The sequence below is a fragment of the Capsicum annuum genome, unplaced genomic scaffold, assembly GCF_002878395.1.
Source record: "Capsicum annuum cultivar UCD-10X-F1 unplaced genomic scaffold, UCD10Xv1.1 ctg3397, whole genome shotgun sequence".
NCBI classification, from domain to species: Eukaryota; Viridiplantae; Streptophyta; class Magnoliopsida; order Solanales; family Solanaceae; genus Capsicum; species Capsicum annuum.
In genome coordinates this window covers 14,481-37,723 of record NW_025840775.1, presented here as the reverse complement: position 1 = coordinate 37,723, position 23,243 = coordinate 14,481, and the positions used below count along the sequence as shown (strand labels likewise).

At 34.5% G+C, this 23,243-nt stretch overlaps 3 protein-coding genes and 1 non-coding gene across 8 annotated transcripts; 1 reads left to right on the top strand and 3 right to left on the bottom strand.

Moving 5' to 3' along the window:
- Positions 1-5,249: 5,249 nt before the first annotated feature.
- Positions 5,250-5,760, bottom strand: LOC107866560 (protein RALF-like 32). The gene has a single exon (XM_016712591.2). The coding sequence runs from the start codon at positions 5,695-5,697 to the stop codon at positions 5,365-5,367; it is 333 nt and encodes a 110-aa protein (XP_016568077.2). The 5' UTR covers positions 5,698-5,760; the 3' UTR covers positions 5,250-5,364.
- Positions 5,761-7,127: 1,367 nt separating this feature from the next.
- LOC124891316 lies at positions 7,128-7,231 on the bottom strand. Its single transcript, XR_007049631.1, has one exon. It is a non-coding gene; the product is annotated as a U6 spliceosomal RNA (small nuclear RNA).
- A 4,159-nt stretch (positions 7,232-11,390) lies between these two features.
- On the top strand, positions 11,391-16,239 carry LOC107864488 (probable magnesium transporter NIPA2). Of its 3 annotated transcripts, none has more exons than XM_047403085.1 (9): positions 11,391-11,734; positions 11,844-12,050; positions 12,784-12,840; positions 13,345-13,435; positions 13,651-13,811; positions 14,595-14,722; positions 14,818-14,955; positions 15,160-15,252; positions 15,630-16,239. In XM_047403085.1, exons 2-9 carry the CDS (start codon positions 11,924-11,926, stop codon positions 15,825-15,827), a joined length of 993 nt encoding a protein of 330 aa, XP_047259041.1. In that variant the 5' UTR covers positions 11,391-11,734; positions 11,844-11,923; the 3' UTR covers positions 15,828-16,239. The 3 variants fall into 3 exon arrangements, with proteins under 3 accessions (XP_047259041.1, XP_016566349.2, XP_016566350.2); XM_016710863.2 differs by having other exon boundaries at positions 11,406-11,727; XM_016710864.2 differs by lacking the exon at positions 11,844-12,050 and having other exon boundaries at positions 11,434-11,727.
- LOC107864487 (stress response protein NST1) lies at positions 13,115-21,223 on the bottom strand. Of its 3 annotated transcripts, none has more exons than XR_001672650.2 (3): positions 20,951-21,153; positions 18,074-19,655; positions 13,115-13,527 (listed from the first exon to the last, which is right to left on the bottom strand). XR_001672650.2 is itself a non-coding variant. In XM_016710862.2 (3 exons), the coding sequence occupies exon 3, from the start codon at positions 19,482-19,484 to the stop codon at positions 18,162-18,164; it is 1,323 nt and encodes a 440-aa protein (XP_016566348.2). In that variant the 5' UTR covers positions 19,485-19,655; positions 20,224-20,338; positions 20,951-21,151; the 3' UTR covers positions 17,874-18,161. The 3 variants fall into 3 exon arrangements, 2 of the variants coding, with proteins under 2 accessions (XP_016566348.2, XP_016566347.2); XM_016710862.2 differs by lacking the exon at positions 13,115-13,527 and adding an exon at positions 20,224-20,338 and having other exon boundaries at positions 17,874-19,655; positions 20,951-21,151; XM_016710861.2 differs by lacking the exon at positions 13,115-13,527 and having other exon boundaries at positions 17,874-19,655; positions 20,951-21,223.
- Between the last annotated feature and the right edge of the window lie 2,020 nt (positions 21,224-23,243).

Here is a 23,243-nt window from a genome sequence, read left to right as displayed (position 1 = left end):
AATTAGGATAAACCAATATATCCCCTTTTCAAATTAAATTTCCACTTTATTTTTTCCTGAAAATATGCTCAAATATGTCATTAAACTATTAGAAATGGCTCATTCATGCCATCACCATTACAAAACTAGTTCATCCATGCCATTACTTTTTAACGGTGGATTTTCAAAAATAGTTTTGCTACTTGGCCTTTTATTATTGATCCACGTCATTAATTAAAATAAGAAAAAAAGCTCAAATATGTCATTGAACTATCATAAATGACTTATTTAATTCATTAGCTCAAAGTTCAAGTCATTCATGCCACAGTTGTTACAAAACCAACTCAGCCATGTCATTATTTTTTAAGGATGGGTTTTCAAAAAACAGCTTTGCCACGTGGCCTTTTATTAGAGGTACACATCATTAATTAAAATAAATCAATATTAATTTTAAAATATCTGAAATTAGTTAGTATTGAGATTATTCCTCCCACCATTTATATCATAGTGATGAGATAAATTACCATATATATGCAAGGATAATTGGGATAGCTGATTTCTTTTAACCCGTTATTTTAAAATGGTTTCAACAATGTATGCTCCCCCAATTCGGGATGGGAGAATAGAGAAGTTCTATTGCACGCCTCTTTTTCTTGCTTGCCCTAATCGTTCTTTGTCTTCTTTTCTTGCAACTATGGCTTTGGAACTACAATTAATCAGTTACTATAGGATAGAATTTTTGAGGTTCCTGTTAAACGTAACATTTATAATGATTTAGAATCAACAAGAAATAGTCCTAAGATATTTTGAAATTAATACTGATTTATTTTAATTAATGACGGGGACTTCTAATAAATGGCCACGTGACAAACTTGTTTTTGAAAATTCACCGTTAAGAAGTAATGGCATAGATGAGCTGGTTTTGTAACAGCGATGACATAAGTGAGCCGAATTTTTAACTGATGACATAAATGAGTCATTTCTGATTGTTCAATGGCATAATTGAGCCTTTTCCTTTTTTTCTTTAATTTCTCCAACAACTCCCCCATTTTAAAAAAAATATATTTTTAGCTCATTACTAAATGAAAATGAATCTTATTTCCATTGTCATTATGAAAAAAGAACAATACAAAGACAACGATGTTTCAGAAAATGATGTAGCAAAGTCCACTGTCACTGCTTTGATATGGCCAAACTTTGAACGGTTCTTGGTTCAGAAAGTAATTTTTTTTTTTTTAATTGAGTCCAGAAAGTCGGTGCTTTCACATGGATATTGCTATTGTAAATGACATGTTCCTAGTATTTTAATTTTAAATTTAAAATATTTAAATAATTTGAATTTAAAATAAATAAAATATAGCTAAAAAATAAAATCTGCAAAAAAAGAAGAAGATGATGAAAATCAAGATGCAAATTTCTGTTTGTACATATTATTTTCATTTTTCCAATATTGTAGAGCAAATTTGTATTTAAATTGAAAAAATATGAAAAAGTAGAATCTGAGATAATGAAAAAAATATGAACTTTTTCACTTTTCATCGGACTTCAATGTCATTTTAATGGATTATTTTTTTTTTTATGAAAAAGATCTAAAAGTACGTGTATATGTGATTAGATGGTATATTAATTATTTTTTAGTATCTAAAATCTATGTGTCTTTTCAATTATGTGTTAGCATCTAGGGAATTACTAATCCACTTAGGAGTGATTGAGTTTCATGTATATGAATTGTAGGATTGGAGTATTTTGTTGTTCAATTTTTATTTAGTTAAAGGTCTTATTTGTGCACTGACAAAATTAAAATCATAGTTATAATTTGATTTCAAGTTAAAATCATGTTTATGTATTATATGAGTATTGATGTACTTCATTGATTTGATGTAATAATGCAAAAACAATGCTTAGAATTGCTCTTCTAATTAATTTGGTCAAACATGTAATAACTAAAATACTCCATTCAGTTTTAATTTGTTTGATCTATTTTGACTTATTATGAAATTTAAGAAAAAAAAGAAGACTTTTAAATTTTATGATCTTAAATTAAATATATGTCAAATATATCAATATATACTTAATCTTATAATTTTATTTTATGTGAAAAGTTAAAATCATAGAATTACTAAAAATAAAAAGATCATTCCTTTTTAATGGACTAAAAACAAAAATAGTTCAAACAAATTAAAAAGGAGTAACTATTTTGCAAACAATGAATTAAGAAATGGTAATTTGCTTGGTCATCATATTATTTTTTGTGAAGTTGACCTTGACTTGTAACCTCTTTAGGGGACGTTTGGTACATCATATAAAAAAGTTGAAATAAAGTTTGGGTTGATTTTATCCTATATTTGATATGAGGTATTACATAATAATATTGAAATTATTTTATCCACCATTTGTACTAAATAGTGGGATTACTATCACATATTGGTGGTGTTGTAAAATAGTCTCATGGGATGTCTCATGAGTTGGGATACCCCTAATGGCAGTCCGATGCACTAAAACTCTTGCTATGCGCAGGGTCAGGGAAGGACCCCACCACAAGAGTATATTATACGCATCCTTACCTTGCATTTTTGCCTGAAGTTGTTTTCAAGTTGAACACGTGACCTCCTGGTGTTCCAAACGACCCTTTTGATTTCTTGAACAAACGCCGGCTCAAGGCCAAGCCAATGAAGGGCGTTTGGGCTGTATCACTAGTCAACTAAGGCTATTGGTATTTTGTGGGTCTAACTTGGGCATTGTCCATCTTAGCCCATCAGTGAAATTTTCGACGGATTGGACGGGTTATATTTTATGGGCTGATTTTGTCATCTCTACTCAAAATACACGTGTTGTGGTGTTGCATTTAAACTCATACATATTTATTATAGTGGACATAAGACGTGTGTGGCTACTCTGTTCAACTTTATACAAGTTTAAGTGTCTACTTGTGCACATCCAAAGTTAGAGGACATAGATGCCAATAAATGCCAAGTTATAAAGGACACGTTCATGTATTATGCCTTTATTATATGTGTAGTATTACTTACTGCAACATCATTTGAGACGCGTGCACACACTAGTATCATAGCACCCGTATCTTTTTGCTTCCTTGATGACTCGAACCTGCAATCTTAAGATTATACGTGAGGGGTATTTATCATAGGAGCAACTCCCTATTGTCAACCTCCCAGTACTTTCAAAAGCTATAAACATCATATTTAAGGGGGGAATTAGTACTCTCTCTCTCTATGAAAATGAAATGTTTAGAACATGAAGAACTCTGTGCTGGACACATTTGAACTAGTCATTTGTAATAAGCTGAAAAAATGAAAGAAAAAAGAAAGTTCAAGTTTCATTTATTTATGTATTCTCTTAACTACCCAATAACATTATAGAGTTTGACACATGAGTTAAAGAGACAAGAAAAATTTCCTTGTTGAAATGCTTCACACACTTTAACATGGTATTAACATGGTATTAGAGCATGCAGAGGCCTTGAGATCGAATCTCACCATCACCCATGCTTTTGTGTCATCAGACGCCTTAAGTTCCAATAATAGACCAGAATAATCGTCTAATACTAGATGAAGAGGTACCCCGGAGAGAAGGAAAAGAGGAGGCACAGAAATTATTGAACGTCAAATAATATCAAAAGGTTTACTAGAGCAGCCACCTTCAGTCGTTCCCACTTCAATAATCCAGAAAAATTTTCATCTATTTTGTATCTGAATTTGGTTCAAGCTAAGGTGCTTATTATTCTCTTTCTTCTCGAAACAGAAGTTTTTCAAGGTTAAGCATGACGATTGATTCCTTAATTCAAGACTAGAATCAGATGTCGCTTGTTTAGATTTGAGCGGCAACAGTTTCCACTGTCTACTCGAAAGGAGTTCCAAAACAACATATCAACTCAATCCTTCATCAATGACCATATGAATACCTCGATGCAAATAACTATGTCTCATAAAAAGGGTGTAACAGTAGTCAATGAAGTGTGGTGACAATCATATAGTCTTGAGTTCATATTGTCAGCAAAGACAATACTAGTAGGTGATTTGTTTCTATCTATCCTAACCTAGGTGGATACTGAAATTAAACATTATTTCTCTCTCTAACGTAGGAAAAATGGAAAATCATTTCACTCACAACTATCTTAAGTGTGTTACTAATTTCATATCACAACACTTAAAAGACATTATCATTATCAATCTGTAACACTAAAAAAAAAACTAAAAAATTCATCCAACAAGCTGATTTGCTAAATGATATATTTCATCCACCAACCAAAACATTGATCCTAGGAAATATCTTTTCATAGAAAAATATACTTATCCTAATAGGGGCAGATCCATCATAGAAGCCATCAAGTCAGCAAAATAACTTTAGTTCAAAGCTTATATTTGTGTTAAGACATTCACTTAACCATATAAAGTAAAGTGAGGTGAGAATCATCTAGTCTCGCGTTCATATTGTCAGCAAAGACAAAATACTAGGTGACTATTTCTCATCTATCTTAAGCTGGGTGGACACTGATAAATATTGTCCCGTGAAATTAAACATTATTTCTCTAATTAATGTACGTAAAATCATTTCACTCACAACTATCTTAATTACTAATTTCATATCACAACACTTAAAAGACATTATCATTATCAGAGTATGTAACACAAAAAAAAAATCATCCAACAAGCTGATTTGCTAAAAGATATATTTCATCCACCAACCAAAACATTCATCCAGGGAATATCTTTTCCTAGAAAAATAAGGGAATATCTTTTCCTAGAAAAATATACTTATCCTAATAGGGACAGATCCATCATAGAAACTACAAGCCAGCAAAATTCAGTTTATTTCGATAACTTTAGTTCAAATCTTAGAATAACGTATCTAGTTACATTAAATTTGCTACAACACATTTCAACTTTACGGGGGTTTTATTATCCTCCTAAACTAAATTTCTGACGTTGCATCTTTTGTCACCCGTTTTAGCTGATGTGAAACATTTGATGTGGGTTCCATTTTATTTTATGTAATAAAGGTGTCACATCAACTAAAAAAAGTGACAAAAATATGTTAAAATTAAGCTCAGGAGTAATAGAACCCTTGAAAAGTTGGAGCGTGTCATAGCAATTTTGGCAATAGTTCAAAAGGGTACTAGATGTGTTAAGACATTCACTTAACGATATAAAGTAATTAAATAAAAACGGTTGAGTAAAATCGCAATCCAGAACCCATAAACTCAAAATCCTACACACTCAAAAAAAATGAATCCATCAACAATAACATCAATATCACCACCAAAAACCAAAATTCATTAACAAATCACAACAACAATACAAACATCGCAAGTAAACAACAAAAACAAAACACATAAAATTCATAAGTCACTTTTTTTTTTCTCGCATATCATTGATCACCTCTACAACGATAGTATTTAGAACAACCTCTATTATACGGATTCGACGGCGGCGGAAGGCAGCTCCGTGAATACGGTTCACCGCCTCCGCCACCGTTGCAAACCGGTTGATCTCTTTTCAAAGCGCCAGGAGAAATATATTTTTTTCTTTCTTCAAGAAATCTTTTGCTAATTTCAGATTCCATTAAAATCTCCAAATCTTCATTACAAGTAGCTATTGTATCATTGCATAGTGATTGGCTATTTACTGAGCTGATTATAAATAAAATTGTAAGAAAAAATGTGAAGAAATAGAGAAATTTTGTGAAATTTGAATGTTCCATATTTTTTTGGTTTTGTATGGATTGGTTACATTTGGTTCTATTATTTGTAGCACTTCTTTATTACGTCTTTTTTCTACTTTTTTTGATAGTGGAAGACACACTAAGTAGTGATGTACCAGAGGGACAGCACTAGTCCACCAACCATAATCTAATCTTTTATAAAGGGAAGTTCGGTACATAAAATATTCCGCGTTAATAATATTGGTCGGAGGGAAGAGTCACATCCTTAGCTGTGTGATGTAGACAACCTACACTAAGAACAAATATTAGTGGCCGCAAAATATAAGATTTAAGTTTTGTATACTGATAGTGTAAGAAAATTTTATAATATTAATGCGGTTTAACTTTTATTATGGCAAGTTAGTATCATTTTATTTTTGTGTTACTATATCAGACTTGATACGAAGAGTTACGGGTTGTTGTATTGTCACTACTACCTGATAGTGTAAAAACATATATCCACTATCCACATATATAACTTTAAAGTTTGAACTCAATAGTTATATACTTTAACGCTTCAAACTTCTCATGATCGATTGTTTTTATCTCTGTGACATATAAGTATCTCAAAAATCTCATTTTCTTTTGAGCAATTTTCAGTTGCTTTATAAATAGAATATCCAAAGGATTTCTTTGTTCGTTAATGAAAGGTCAGACGTATCCAACAGTACATCATTTAGATTCTTGCCAAGGCAATCCATATATTCTGAGAGATTGGAATCATCAAACTCATAATTGTACCTTAAACTGGTATTACCTTGCTTGAAGGCGATATTGCAAAATCTACTTGGAACGCTTTTGGGAATCCTTTCGGCATTAGGTGGGATAATATAGCTATCAGAGTTATGATGCTTAGGTGGTGGAGCACCAAACCGATCAATAGTATACACCAACGCATTCTGAAGATCACACCCACAATAATATGCTGGGAAATATGGAAGGCGAGATGTGCTAAATAAGTATGGACTAAGGGAAACACTATCACCAAATCCTTATGCAAGTTAATGGTAGTGATAACTTTGGAGCTATGTTAATGGCTTTTCATGTTTCGATGGGAAGAGACAGTAGCAACCTTGAGGAGGCAAAACATACGTCTTGGTTGTTGATATGTTACAAGGTAAAAGCACACCTCCATCAGAGACGCATGATACAATTCAGAAAGCGAAAGAGCTGATCAATCAAAGAAATTGTCGGATTCAACATTGATATAGAGAATCTAATCAAGTGGCAGACGCTTTGGCAAAATGGAGTATTGGAAGAGCAAATCGAATTATATCCTCGCTGAATGAATTAAATGCTATGGCAAAGAGGCCGTATAGATTGGACTTGATGCAGACGGCTGCTGTTAGACATGTCCATAGAAGGAATCAGTTTTTTTTAAAGAAGTGTTTTATCTGTTTTTTCTTCTCTGTTATCATTTTTGATGCCCTTAAAGGAGAAGCACTTTCTCAATTTATGCGTGTTATCCTTGTACAGGGGCTATGCTAATTCTATCGGTATCATTCCAATTTTATCGGATGTCCCCGATGGAGAAGTTGTTTTCTTTTGAACAGTTTAATCAAACTTGATGCTACTTTGATCAACTCCATTCTTGATCCTTCTTAGGTGATCTAACATATCCTCAATGTCATTTTGAGCCATTTCATGTAGAAAAAGTAGAAAATTCCTCCAAGTTCATTAAACTCTTGGAGTATTAGTTTCATTAATTAATAGCAACATTTTTAATCATGTCTTTCAATATTTGATCTTGGCATTGCATATAAGACTTTATACATGCTGTTCATGTATTATAATTCTGATTATTTAGCTTTTTTGACTCTGCCAACTACTTGAAGATCATTCATTGTGCTAGCTCTGATACCAAATGTAGAACTCAACACACAGGAAGCTCAGTAATGGAGAAGAACAAATAACAGGAAAGAAAGCAAAAAAGAGAACCTAGAAAACGTTTGGAGAGAGAGTTGTTGGATACTTTATTTCATACGTTAAGTGGCCTTAGCTTACACATGTTACGTTATAGAATCATATTCCCACTAGACCAATTCCCCTAAATTCTAGGAAACAAAATCTGCACTAATTAAATAACACAGTAATAACTAACAGCTAGAAAATAGGTACCGCAAAACTTAGTTAAAATAAAGAAAATAGGCTGATGTTGTACGACTTTAACAATATTTCTGCTAGAGGATATTTTCAAGACTTGAATCTGTGACCTCGTGATCACATGTCAACAACATTACCACAACCCATGTTGGTAATTTTGTATGCTGTACCAGTACATAGAAAAGCAAATAAGGAAATTTAAACAACAGAACACATTGATATGAAATATCACCAGAAAAGAAAATGAAAAGGACAGAAAACAGAAAATATTCAATGTAATACTAATAAAAAAAATGAAGCTTTAAATACAAATATTAATTGCAATGCTTCTTACTCATTTGGTAACTGCAACACATTGTCTCAATAAATGTTATCCCTACTTAAACTCTGTTATGAATTTAACCAAGATGGAGCTCCTATTTGCAAAGATGTCAAATTACATTTGGTACCCCGAGAAGATGTCTATATATAGTAGAGGAATATAATCTATTAGAGAAATGTTATGAAGTTGTCTTTTATTTTTTTAATAGTTTTAACATTCTGAAATCTCCCTTTTCTATTTTCCTTTTGTTTCTATGATGAATTCTTATTTCAATGTATGTGAATATGAATCTCCTTACCAATATGATTCCCCATCGTTACAAACTCCTTCATAGTCAAAACAAATTGGTCAAAAACAATCTGTCAAAATTACTCGAAACATTATTTGTTTTTTCTGCACAACTTTTGTTAATTTATTAATCACCAAACCAAAAGCAGTAATTTTTCCAAAAAGAACCAAAAAAAAAAAAAAAAAAAAAAAAAACTGGTGCACTAAAGCTCCTGCTATGCACAGGGTTCGGGGAAGGATCCCACCATAAGGGTATATTGTACGCAGTCTTCCAAGACTTGATCCCGTGACCTCCTGGTCACATGGCAGCAACTTTACCTGTTACTCCAAAAACCTCATATCTTACACTTTTGAGTCCACAAAATTTAAATTTAGCATTTATGTGAATGAAAAGATATCTCACCAACTAATGTCAGTTGTTTGATATACATAATAAATTTTTCCACCTATGATCTCTGATACTTATATATAGCTTCTATACATTACACACTGTATGCTAAGAAAATTCTTAGAAAACCCTAGCTTTTCTTACCACAAAAAATGAACAAGGAGCAAAAACTATTGGCTATTTTAGCCTTGTTTTTGTGTGGCATGTTTCCACTACTGCAGGGCTACTGCTGGTCGGAGCACTTCGTTTGATCTTCCACCATTTCCCTCCACCAGCAGTATTGATTCTGCAATGGCACAGGATTTTTCATCTCGTACATGATGGCCTCGGCCTTCCCCTTTTTCAAAGACCGCATTCCTTTATATGATCTTTTTCTGGCCATGTCTGCAGCAACCGCGAGTTGTTTCTGTGTGCTGATGATTGTCAGGCCTGTGACTACTGATTTTGGTTTACTCGTGGGGCTTCCTTACGTTTGTTTCTCTCTTGCCTGTGATGTGTTTGGACTAATTGGATGGCAATCTTGCCTAGCCATCAGCTCTTGCTTGTTGATGGTGTATCTTCGACATCGATATATAATACGATGCAGGAGGGCATAAGGTTCAAGATTATCAATGTTGACCTAGATTACTAGAATTATATTTCTACCTAAGTAAATACTAGCTAGTAAGTACTAGTTTTATCACACAAAAGTTGTTTAGTAAGTTGTTGCCTAATTAGTGTCATTACTAAGTGTTGTTTGTTGGTAACAAAAAATTACTACTGGTAGTATTATGGTCAGTGGAGCTCCTATTTCTTTTTTTTTAGAATTTTTTATCAAAATAAGTCATTTTTTAAATTAATTCGCCAAAGTAATATGTTTTTTGAAAACTTTACAAATTTGCTATAAACATTGTTGTCAGTAACGTATTAGGTTTTGATAAAATTAATGGACAAAACGGTGTTAAAGTAGGAGGCGCTACTGAAAGTAACGTTTTTGGCTTAAAACGTTACCAATGGTAACGAAATTCGGCAACTTTGCCACATCAGAGTACTCTGCAAAGTTGATTTGGCAGAGTGGCAGAATTTGTTGTGGTAGAGGTGCCGAGTCTTGTTACTGTTGGCAACGTTTTAATCCAAAAACGTTACTATCAATTACGATTCCTATTCTAGCGTCGTCTACGGTTCATTTTGGTCCATTCATTTTTTTTCTTAAAACCTAATACGTCATTGCCAACAACGTCTATACTAGTTTTGTAAAGTTTTCAAAAAAAACATATTACTTTAATGAATTGATTTAAAAAATAGCTTATTTTGGTCAAAACTTCTAGTTATATTTCTACCTAATTAAATACTAGCTAGTAACTAGTAAGTACTAAGTTTTATTACACAAGTTGTTTAGTAAGTTGTTGCCTAATTAGTGTCATTACTAAGTGTTGTTTGGTTAGGTGAAAAAAAAATTACTAGTAGTATTATGGTCAATGTAGCTCCTATTTCTTTTTGTACTATTAACTTGTCTACGATATACAACTGATGACATTTTTTAAAAATTCGAACATAGTACATCAGAGATGTCTAACGTTCCCTAAAAAAATGTCTGATGAATTAGCTAGTAGTATTATATTTTGGTTGCTTCGCACTGAGCTTATTTATGTGGTAAAGATAAACTACTAGATTCGATATGCACTTGATAACATTTTTAAAGAACCCGAGCATGTAGGATTGGACAGCAGGGTATTCAATCAATAAAATTATTCATGCAAACGATTATTATTTCCTTTTCACCACAGGAACTTAAAAGCTTTAAATCTTGTGAAAACAGTCAACAATTTAGAAGAATAATTTTTAATCCCAAAATATAGCAATTTTCTATTATGTGTACTAAAAGGGCAACCGATGCAATAAAGGTCTCGCTATGCAAGCACAGGGTCGCAGAAGTGTCGAACCACAAGAATCTATTATATGCAACTTTATCTTACATTTCTGTCAGACGTTATTTCCACGGCTTAAACCCGTAATCTTCTGATTGCATGACAACAACTTTCTATTATATATATTATATGCACTCTCTTGTAAAAACCTTAAATGTTTCGGATAATAAAAGATTCATAATTAATGGTCTCCCAAGTTATAACAATTTTGTGACTTCAATCTTTTTGGACATCACTCGTCTTACTACTATTTATACATTTTCATTATAATATAATGTAATAAAATCATTTCATGAGTCAATTTACGATGAGTATTAGATTGAATCTCTCTTAATTAGAGGAGACCATCACCTCATGTCCTTGCAATAAACTCTTTCTCCATTCATCAAAATAATTAAGCAATAGATAATATATATATAATACTATTTCGACGAAAAATTATCATTTACGATAATATATATCTAGATACCTGAATAGAACATTAGTTCATTCGCAAGTTCTTCAACCTTAGTATAGTAGTGGAATGATGAATTTATTTCTTACGCGCATGGGCGCAAATTAAAGTACTACTAAAATAGAAGGTGGAAAAAATTACATGCAAGATTATAGGAATAAATCCCATAAATATGTGGCTAAAGTAATTTGAAGTGATTTTTAATTTTTTTTTGCTAAAAATCTAACGAACAATTATTGGTTTCTCTATAAACGAGAAACGAAAAAAACAAATCACCTCCTTTCTCTCTCCTCATTTCTGCAATTTTCTGCAGAAAGAGGAAGAGAGGGGGAAATAAGAAAGGGAAGAATTTTTTTTTTTCTTTTTCCATAATTTCTTGCAAACAAACAAACTTCCCGAAAGATTGAAAAATATTGAAAAGGACCCAAGATATATATTTTAGCAATATAACTAAAAGCAAAAAATCAACCCTTCATTTTTTTTTTTTTGGATAATCGTGGTGTCCGAGTCAGCCTACGTGCATCTCGACTAGTTTCACAGGATACCTGCGACCTTCCACTAGCAACAGGTACCAGGTAGCTCTGTCCAGCAAGAAAAATCAACCCCTTTATCTTAAATCTACCATTTTATTTTTTGGGGGATATTTATTGGTGGTTTTTAAGGTCAGCTTTTTCTCACATGCAGGGGTTTTCATTTGTTGGAAAGAATTGGCTTTTGAATATTAAGATTTTTTTATCTGATTATTCCTATCCATTTTTAATTAAATGGGGGGAATAGATGATAATGTTCATGGAGTTATATTAGCTATATCATCCAGTATTTTTATTGGTTCTAGCTTTGTTATTAAAAAGCAAGGCCTAAAGAAGGCTGGTGAAAATGGAAAAAGAGCAGGTTAATTTTTCTTTTACTTCTTCAATTTCCATATATGTTCATTTCATTAGTTTTTTTTGTTAGCAATGTGGATTGTTGGATTATGTTTTGTTCTTGTGGGGGTAGACTATTCATGGATGTTGTCCTAACACCCTCCGGCATAAATGCAAGACAAGGTTGCAAACAATAGAGCCAATGTGGTCTGATCGCTTCCCAAACCCTACTTATAGAGACGAAGCTTAGTGCACCTGATTGCCCTTTCATGTTTGAAAAATGATAAGAGCCAATGTGGTTTGGCCTTCCCCCAAGCCCTACTTATAAGGCCAAAGCTTAGCGCACCTGACTGCCCTTTTATGTCTTGCTCATCCACATGCTCTTCTAATGGCCTTCACGTTGCTCAAAAATGTCCCCTCGTTGTGTTGACATACCGTTTTAATGAGTTGATTTCTCATATGATCACTTAACTATTCCCTCCCCCCTCCCCCCTCCCCCCACCCCCGGCGCGTTTTAATTCATATAGTTAGAGACATCTAGGTTACCTAGTTTTTGGTTTTGTATTGAAATTTTGGATGTTAAATCATACATAAACCTTTCTAACCATATGATAAATATTGATGAGGTAAAATTTCTGTTATTTGCTACCATTGAAGATTTTTTGCCTGTACATAATACAATTTATTCTTCTAAAGTTGTGCTGTCTTTTGTTCTTGTGGCTAAGTTACTATGATTACCAATTATGCTTAATTTTGAACAGGTTCAGGAGGCCACTCCTATCTGTTGGAACCTTGGTGGTGGGCTGGAATGTTATCTAGTAAGACACATAACTCATACTACTTTTTTTATTAGCACGACTCGTACACCATATAGCCAATCTCAACTTGCTTGAATTTGCCGTGAAATATTGATAGTCCTATCTTGGTCAAAAGCTAATAACATGTTAAGATCTATGAAAATCTCACTAGATATATGCTAAGTTGCACGGACACTCAACTTTTGATGCCACACCCTAGTCGGACTCTCCAAAAATACACAGCATTTGGAGAATCCGACACACCTGTTGACGTTTTTGAAGAGTCTGAGCAACATAGGATAATATGCATATGTAAGATTATTCAACACAGGTGAAAGTATTTCTATCACATTAATACATACAAAGACCTTGACTTAGAGAAAAATGCATGAAGATGGTGGAAATGGAATGCTGTAATTGCTAATTTGAAAGAAGTAACCAGAGCAATAGTATCTAGTTTCAAAATATTTCAGGAACAGTCAGTTTTTCAGTTATATTTAACGCTAACCTTCCGACCTCTTGTAGTGATTATTGGAGAGGGAGCTAACTTTGCTGCTTATGCATATGCCCCAGCAGTACTTGTGACACCCTTAGGGGCTTTAAGTATGATTGTCAGGTACGTCGTTATGTAGCATCACTGGGTAGAACTGTTAATCAAGAAGCTTGTTTTAGCTATGTTGCTCGAACTCACCAAAACTGCTGCCACACCTGTGTCAAATACTCAGGAAAATAAACTTACTTTTGAAAGATCCGACATGCACCTGGCAATGTTTCTGAACAGGCCGAGCACATAGCTCTATAGTTCAATACTGATATAACTTTCATGTGCAGTGCAGTGTTAGCCCATTTTATTTTGAAAGAGAAGCTGCATATCTTTGGGGTAGTTGGTTGTCTCCTCTGCGTGGTTGGCTCCGTTTCTATTGTCTTACATGCCCCAGTAGAGAAGAAAATTGAATCTGTCAAGTATATCTGGCACCTCGCAACAGCGCCAGGTATATTCAAGTTGATTGAAAGTTACTTTCTTTCGTTATTCTCAGAGGTGAGTTGTGAGTTTAGGGAAGGTTCTGCCGGTTCAACTGAATCCGTCAGATTCAGCTCGAAACAGACACACACACACAAGTTGGGGGGCTGGCTATATGAATCCTCAATATAAGCTCACTCATGTCATCATCATATCAAATTAAAATAAAGTGAAAATAAGTTAAATATATGAATAATAGTAATAATAATTATAATATTAGAAGTTCTCTAACAAAACTAAATCCTATTCCACTAGTAGATATCAGTTATCACCTATACAGATCTTTTTCTTCCATTGCGTCTTAGTTAAGTCTGCATTGATACCAAGAAATCGTAGGTCTATCGAGACAACTCATCCTCTTTTAACACCTTCACTCACAACAATTTCACACCCGCAAACCAGTGGATATGTAGGTCGATGCATGACATGACCAAACCATCTCAAGCGACCTTCACTTATTTATCCTCAACATGTGCTACTTGCACCTTCTGGAGAATATCATGATGTTTAATTTATGTATACATACAACAACTTTCTTCTTAAATATATAACAAGATACACTCATTTTGAACCCACTGACTCTAAACTCCAGATTCGCCTATCTAAACACTTGCTAACATACAAATTTTCCACAAATACGTAAATATAGTGAAGTGATGGACTTGCAAATTACAAGCCAGATACATGCCATCTTCCTTTAGCATCAACATGCTTTGTTTATAAGAACTAACCAAAAGAGTTTTGATAAGGGCAGGGTTCCTCACCTATGCTGTCGCAGTTCTGGTGATGATACTTATCCTCATAATCTGGTATGTGCCTCGTTATGGGCAGTCACATTTGGTTGTCTACATCGGAATCTGTTCTCTTGCGGGATCTCTCACGGTCTGTTATTCTCTTCCATGTACTCTAGTAGTCCATGGTTCCATGTGTACATTTTGTACATATTATCTCACGGTTGTTTTCTGGTAGTTATTCAGGTTATGGGTGTCAAAGCAATTGGAATGGCTTTGAAGCTCACATTAGAAGGACAAAATCAATTCAAGTATTTTCAGACATGGTTTTTTGTAGTATATGTCGTCATCTTTATTATTTTGCAGCTGAACTATTTGAACAAGGTACTCGTGTTGCCATTCCTTTATAATTATAGAGTTCTAAGTAAAATCGGTTTTCTGATATGTAGATTTGGTTTGTATAAGTTATTCATACTTCTCATCTTTCATTTCACCCAAAACTAGTGCCTATATCTATCGATCAACTGCATCTCAATCTCAAGCTACTGGAGATTATAAATGTTTACATGACTATTGTATGTTCCGCAGGCACTTGACACATTTAATACCGCTGTGGTTTCCCCGATATACTACGTCATGTTTACCACACTGACCATTGCTGCAAGCATGATAATGTTTAAGGTAATTTGACATTCAGTTTTGTAGTTATGGCTATTCAGAATTCTTAGTTTTATCAATTTCCATTTCTTTGATATCACATGGATAGGTTATTTGTACTTTTGTAGCTGCAGTAATAAAATTAATGCGGGTAAAAGGATAAATAGATTATATCAAATTCAATGTTGTAAAGGGAAAGAAGCGATGTTCGAGAGAACAGAAAGTTATCTCGAAATGTTGGGAAGATGAACTTTTGAGGCAAACAAAAAAGAATATAATAGTTGAATTATCGGCTTATCTATTTACTAATGAGTATATACTGTTTTGTTCTCGATTAATTCATTTGATTGGAAAGTTGTATTCCCACTTGTCTAATTTTGGTGATACATTTTCGGATTCAGGATTATGTTCATCAGAATGCAACCCAGATAGTTACAGGGTTATGTGGTTTTGGAACTATCCTCTGCGGTACTTTTCTCCTTCACAAAACAAAGGACATGGGAAGCAATCCATCCAAACTATTACCGGTTGTTCATCCAAAATCAGATGCGGATTGTAAGCAAACAAGTGAAACGACAAAAGTTACTGTTGAGATTTGAAGCAAAAAAAGGTGTAGGGATTTGATCCGTAATTGCATCCTCAAGAGACACTCGTAAAGAAGGAAGATAGAAGTATTTGATATTGGATAAAACCGAAGGAGAAAAAACTTAGAATTCCCAGAGAGGTATCTATGATGGTTTTTGACAATTTGAAGCCAATGCTATATTAGAAGGACATTTCAATATCATTATTTTTGTTGTTTTGACTTTAGAAAGATTGTACAGTGTGAATACTGGTATCGAAATTGACATGCTTTTTTCAACTTATATACAAATATAATATGAGAAAGAACTGGAATTTTGTTGTTCCAGCCGAGCATTTCCTTGTGCATATAGGTCATTATCTGTATCGTAATTCTCTTGTTACTTTGTCTAGTTTGTTTTCAATGTATTTCTCTTCTTTTTGGTTTAAGTTAATGTTGTATGTTTAATGGCATAATACATAAACAAACACTTAAACTTGGCCTCAACCGGCAAGTAACCACGCCAACTTTGAGAATGCACATCTAGACACAAAAATGTTATTTTCCTTGGTTAATTAGTAAGCTAGATCCTTGATAACCGAAACACTGTTTTATGGCACCTAAAAAAAAAAGGGCAGCCCGGTGCACTAAAGCTCCCGCTACACGCAGGGTCCGGGGAAGGGCCCCACCTATAGGTTCAAAAACATTTGTGATAACGGAACACAATGTCATGCACACGGTAAAACCTTTATACGTCTAAGAAGAAAGGAATGCTTCCTTCAAACACATTTATCATGTGTGCCCTTTGACTATGTTCAACTAAAAGTTCATAATTCTCTTGATGGTGTTGTGTTCATCTTCTTCTACTAAAATGTTCTGATTAAAACGCAAATCAACAGATCCGAATCACACGAATTGTAGAGGTGTTCCCTTAGTTAGGAAACCTAAACATCAAGGACCGCAATTCAATTTAAGAACTTAATGAACTGAAATGAACAAGAAAGTGATACAACAATGATACAAGTTTAAAGGTGTGCCTTAAACCAACGTTGTTAGAAAACCAGGGAGTCAATAATACAAGTCTCGAAGTTGTACCTTTGACCTGCAATTTTAGGACACCTCTAACCATTGATGACTGCTAAACTAGACCATCATCCTAATATGGACTTAATTGACCTAAGTTGCTAGGATTCTCCAAAAGAGTTACCTTACCCGTGTCGGATCCTTCAAAATTACACTATTTTTGGAGGATCCGACACGCACCTGTGGACATTCTTGAAGAGTCCGAGCGACATAACTTAATTCCATAACATAAAGAACTATAGTCAAAAGCGGAAGTGGCACAACAATCTCCAATAACTAATGAAAATCGAACATATCAGAATGAATAGTATTTATTTTGTGTGTGTGTTTGGTGGTGGTGGGGGGGGGATATAAGTACAACACCAATAAACCCAGTGTAATCCCACAAGTGGGATCTGCCTAATCCCTACCTTGTGAAGCTGGAGAGACGGTTTCAAATAGGCCCCCAGCTCAAGTAAAGTAAAAACAATGAGGAAGAGAACAATAACGACAACAAATAATACAATTGCTGAAGCAAAAGAAAACAACAGGTAATACTTTTGGGTTAAATCATGAGACCCCCCCCACCCCCCACCCAAAAGAAGAAGAAAAAAGTCATGAGGCAATAATAGTCGAACATAGCACCTTCAAAGTGGGCAAGAATGTTATAAACATGCTATATCGAGTCATCTAATATAGTATATGAAGATATAATTATGTCATTGTGCTGTTCCGAACCTCACAAGCATAAGTCTGCTGAATTAGGCAATTAGCAACATTTGGTAAAAGGGCGAGCTGTTGAGAAGTACAAATATCTTTATAGATTTGAGCTGGACTTTGATGCTCATGTTTAGTTATGTCATCGGTCCTAAAGATTCTAAAAACGCTGGGATATGAAACAAGAAACTCAAGATATGAACGTTCCTTCTAGATTATAATTATATCATGGATGACTGAGAAACATACATCTCTTGTTTTTTGTGATAGTTAAAACTTTGATGGAAAAATAGAAAAAAAAAGCTTAACTAAAAAAATGATGGCATTATATAAATAATAAATAATATATGTTTATTGAACAATGGCGACATCAAAACTTAAGGCTGAGAACCCTACATTCTATAAAGGCTACATGGAAAACGGGATATAGGAAAAATTATTCAAATACATAGGCTCTCTGAGTAGAAACCGAAAATCAAATAGTACAAATTACAAGTTACTAACCTTTACACTTGTTCATATCTTGCAACGCTACCTGCCGCCTTCCCTCTTCAGGTGGTTGATCTAAATACTTAAGAGAGCTTGCTTTTATTTATCCATCAACGATAAATTGGTCTTCTTGAGCATCCTCTTCAACTCTTGCATCATCGTGAACCATATCATTGACATGGTGCAAGTTTTGCATCATTTGTGATAGATAATGGTTGCTAGCGCCTGTGTGATCCGAAAGCCCAGTTGGATGGCCAGTCCACTGAGAAAAAATTCCAAGAAGCTGACTAGTAAGATTTTGATGTTCGTGAAGTATCCGAGTCTGGACCTGGCTCATTTCAGCTCGATGCTGACCTAACGTCTCGTCAATCCTCTTCTTCCAGTCCGATCTCCTCTTGTGCATTCTTTCTTCGCGTTCTCTCTCAAATATAAGTTGTTCCTCTCGTCTTCTCCTCTCTCTCTCCTCACTTTCCTTCTCCATTGCTTCCCATTCTTGAATTCTCTGTCTCTGCAACTTCTCCCTCGTTTTCTCCCTTTCCTCCCGCTTTCTTTCTCTTTCTTCCCATTTTCTCTCACGTTCTTGTTCGAGGTCTATTCTAAGATGTTCTCTCCTCTGCCTCTCCCGCTCCCTCTCAGCCTCACGCTGCTCAAACCGAGCTTCCATTTCCTTTAATTGTGACAACTGAGTTGCAAGAAAACCCCACACCCTCTTCTCCGCCCCTTTTAGTATCTTCTTCCTCTTTCTTGTATCAGATCCCGTTGGTTCGATGTCTTCATAAACATATCCATTGTCCGCATCTTCCTTCAAATGATTATTCCTCCTGATACTACCATTGAAATTCTCATCTCCTTCTTCCCCGTCATAATCAAATTCCATACCTGTAACACCATGATCAACCCCATTAATACCTCCAGTAAAATCACCATCCCCGGCATGACCGAGAAGCCCAAACTGAACGTTCTCCATAATGTTACCACTCCCATCAAATCCCCCACCATTTTCATTTCCATCTACAACCGCCATGGGGTCGCTACAATTGAAGACGAGTGTATTGACATCCCCAAACACTTCCTTATATCTTAAAAAATTCGACCAATGAGTTATCCCCTCCATCCAATCAAACTCCTCCATAGTACCCGACTCCTCCCCCGAGTTTGGTTTCTTAATCTTCTGCTTCACCAGTGTATACTGGTGCCTCATGTTCTGCACTTTAGTGGACACATCCTTCCAAGTCCATTGCCATGGATACATGATCGGATCACGAACAAAATGCACAGAATTCACATGTAAAGCAATAGGTTTATACTTCTTTTCCCTCGTTTTCATCTTGGCTAAAGTCCCATCACATAACATCTCACCGTATTTATCAATTAGAGTTCTTTCTTCCGCCTCGGTCCACTTTTTCCTTCTAGGTTGTGGCATCATCAAATAAAGGTACCTCCACTATTCAAATCAACAAACTTTACGAAGCTCAAAATCGCAGACACAACTACTCAAATACCAAAAATCGCTCCACTTCAACCAACAGACTTTTTGTTTAAACAACCGTGGTGTTCGGGCCAGCTTGCAAACACCTCAAATGACTCCACGGGATACCTGCAATCATCAAATAAATATAACTCCACTACTCAAATCGACAAACTTTAAGAAGAGCAAAGTCACATACACACAAAAACTTATATACCAAAAATCACTCCACTTCTCAACCAACAAACTTTTTCCTTCTTGAAAACTAACTTCACTACTCGAAACAACAAACTCTAACCAGCTCAAGAATCACATACACACCACCTAAAAAAGCAGCTCAGTGCACTAAAGATCCCGCCATGTGCAAGGTCCGGGGAAGGGCCGGACCATAAAGGTCTATTGTATGACAGCCTTACCTTGCATTCTGCCCGAGGCTGTTTCCACGGCTTGTACCCGTAACTTACTGTCAAATACCCAAATCCCCAACTTCCAGCTCTTCACCACAAATCCAAATAAAATCAATCAACACTACAAATAAACCAAAAAATTTCCAAGAAAAGCTAATGAGTATACCAAAAATCACAGCTTTTTAACAAATACCAAAAATACCTCACTTCTCACAACCAACAAACTTTTTACTCAACACAACAAACTCTAAGCAGCTCAAGAATCACATACACAAACAACAACAACATACCCAGTTAAATCCCACAAGTGAGGTCTGGGGAGGATAGAGCGTACGCAGACCTTACTACTACCTAGTCCAGGTAGAGAGATTGTTTCCAAAAGACCCTCAGCCAAGTGCAGCAAACCTAGTTACAAAGAAGATCAAGAACCACATACATAACAACTCAAATACCCAAAATTTCAGTTCTTTACCACATCCAAACAAAATCAATAAACACAACAAATGAACCGAAAAATTTTCAAGAAAAGCTAATGAGTACACCAAAAATCACAACTTTTTAACAAATACCAAAAATACTCCACTTCTCAACCAACAAATTTTTTACTCAACACAACATACTCAAAGCAGCTCAAGAATCACATACACAAACAACAACAACATACTCAGTTAAATCCCACAAATGAGGTCTGGGGAGGGTAGAGCGTACGCAGACCATATCACTACCTAGTCCAGGTAAAGAGGTTGTTTTCGAAAGACCCTCAGCTCAAGTGCAGCAAATCTAGGTACAAATAAGATCAAGAATCACATACATAAATTTCAGTTCTTCACCACAAATCCAAATAAACTCAATCAACACTAAAATAACTCAAAATCAATCCAAGAAAGGCAAAAGGGCATACTCAAAATCACAACTTCTTAGCAAATACCCATACAAAATCAAGAAAAAATCTTGCTATATATATATATATATATATATATATATCAAAACAACCAACAAGTGTGATAAAAAACTAACCTTTAAACCAATAATAGGCTTCTTGAATTGGGAAAAGTAAAGAAGTGGGATAAAGGGGAAAATTTTTGATGGAGAACTTTGAGGGGCAAAAATGGAAATTGGGTTTTCAAGGTTTTTGATTGGAGGACTGATTTGTGCAGTTAGTAGTTGAACTATGTGAAAAGCATTTGTTTCAGTTTACTGTTCAATGAGAAGAGATCAGTTTACAAAGATTCCAAGGAGTTGAAGAGGAATCATATTGTGAAATTACTTTATTGCCCCTATGTTTTTCTTATTATTGTGTTTGTAGTATTTCTTTTAATGATTAATGAAATTACTTCTGGCTGAGAATTTTTTGTCATTGAATTTGAAGTTCAATTTTTATTAGTTGTCTTTTAAAAAAAAAATATGTTTTCGGATAGATCACGTGTAGTATTATTATGTGGTAGTATCATTTTTGTTATTGTCAGTTACTTTGTTACTATCTATAACTTTTTGGTATAGATGGTTGTTTTTGTCGGGAGCCGAGGTCTATTGCAGTGGTGAACTCAGGATTTAGGAGTCGTGGGTACTTGAGAGGTCTGAACACATATATTAACACTCAATGCGTTAAAGTTCTGCCTAGAAACCAAAGCATGCATCTATTTTCTTGATTTACTAGGTGCTTTTCTATATTTTATGCCAATTTTAGTACATTTTTTATATAATTATACTTAATTTATGTTAGATTTAACAGATGCCGGAGCACCCCGAAACTGCCCTTAGGTCCGCCTCTGCTGGTTTATTAGAAATCTCTCTACCTCATCTCTGAGGTAGTAATATGGACTGTGTATATTTTTAGTAGTTTATCCTTCTTAGATCATACTTTGTGGGAATATACTAGTCTGTTGTTGTTTTTCAGTATAACAATGGTATCAGGATCTGTTTTCACGCATCGACTAATTCAATAATACCTGAAAAAATTATTTTGGTAATACAATCATGAGTCTTAGATATTAATGGAGGCAAAAATTATTCTCATTTGTTACGTTTTGATGGACCGAGTCATTTAATGTTTATGCTAATGAAAAATATTAAGTACGTTATGAAATTAATTGAGATGTGTATATTCTGATTATCGAAAAAAATTAATAATAATCTAGAATGTTGTTATAGTGAATAATAACTACTATCCTTCCAACTTAAATTAATAGTTAAAATGTGTAATGTGTTGGATCATTTATATCTATTTTGCACAATGGTGGTCTGTCTCTAAAATAACAATCGATTACGACAAATAACTCCATAATTCATTTTATCTTGAACAATACATGAAGTAGCATAAGACAATGTAAGTGAATCAACTCATTTTTGACAAATAAATCGTGTGCCACCTCACATATTGTGATTAGAGATAATCCTTCAGTACCTTTCGAATTATGATCAAAGTTGCTACGACACACTCCAACTTCATAGCCCCCACCCCCAAGTCAATTTTAGTGTATTTTCGTCACCTTTTTGTGTTGATGTGGTATCTTTATTATATAAAATAGAATCCACGACAAAGGTGTCACGTCAGCTAAAAAGGTATCACGACAACTAAAAAGGTTGATAAAAATACACTAAAAATTAGTTCGGTGGGGGCAAAGGACCCTCGTAAAGTTGAAGTGTGTCGTAGCAAATTTGGTCATAGTTCAGGGTTACTAAATGCTTTACTCTTGTGATTCTGTATCATGCTTCATGATTAAAACTATAGGAAAATTACTTCCAAATAAATAGAAACAACAAGATGGATAGGTAGATCAACTCATCAAGTTTTCATGAGAAACAAAAAAAATTATGTATCTAGAATGTTGGTATAGTGAATAATTATAACTACTGTCCTCTTAAATTAGTTAAAATTTGTTGAATCATGGATGTATTATTTTATCTATTTTGCACAATGATGGGCGGTCTGTAAAATAACAATCGATCAAGATTGTTATAAATCGGATAGAATAAGCAAACCACAAGCAAAAGGAAAAACAAGAACACATAAATTTACGTGAAAATTTTTGCGGAAACAATCACATACAAAGCAATATAGTGGAGAGGAGTACAATGTGGAGAGGATAGTCTCAATTTCGTGTATACGAGAACAACCCGAAACAACCCACTAAACGCACTTATATAATACGTGCATACAAATAAGTTCTAGATCGAAAAACATACAGGTCCATGTCGGGCCTCTCGGCCCGATCCCTACGCTACCACCACAGACCCCATGAAATATCACAAACATGGATCGCACCACAAATTTTTCAGGATCATATCAATAAAATTTGGGTCACAACTC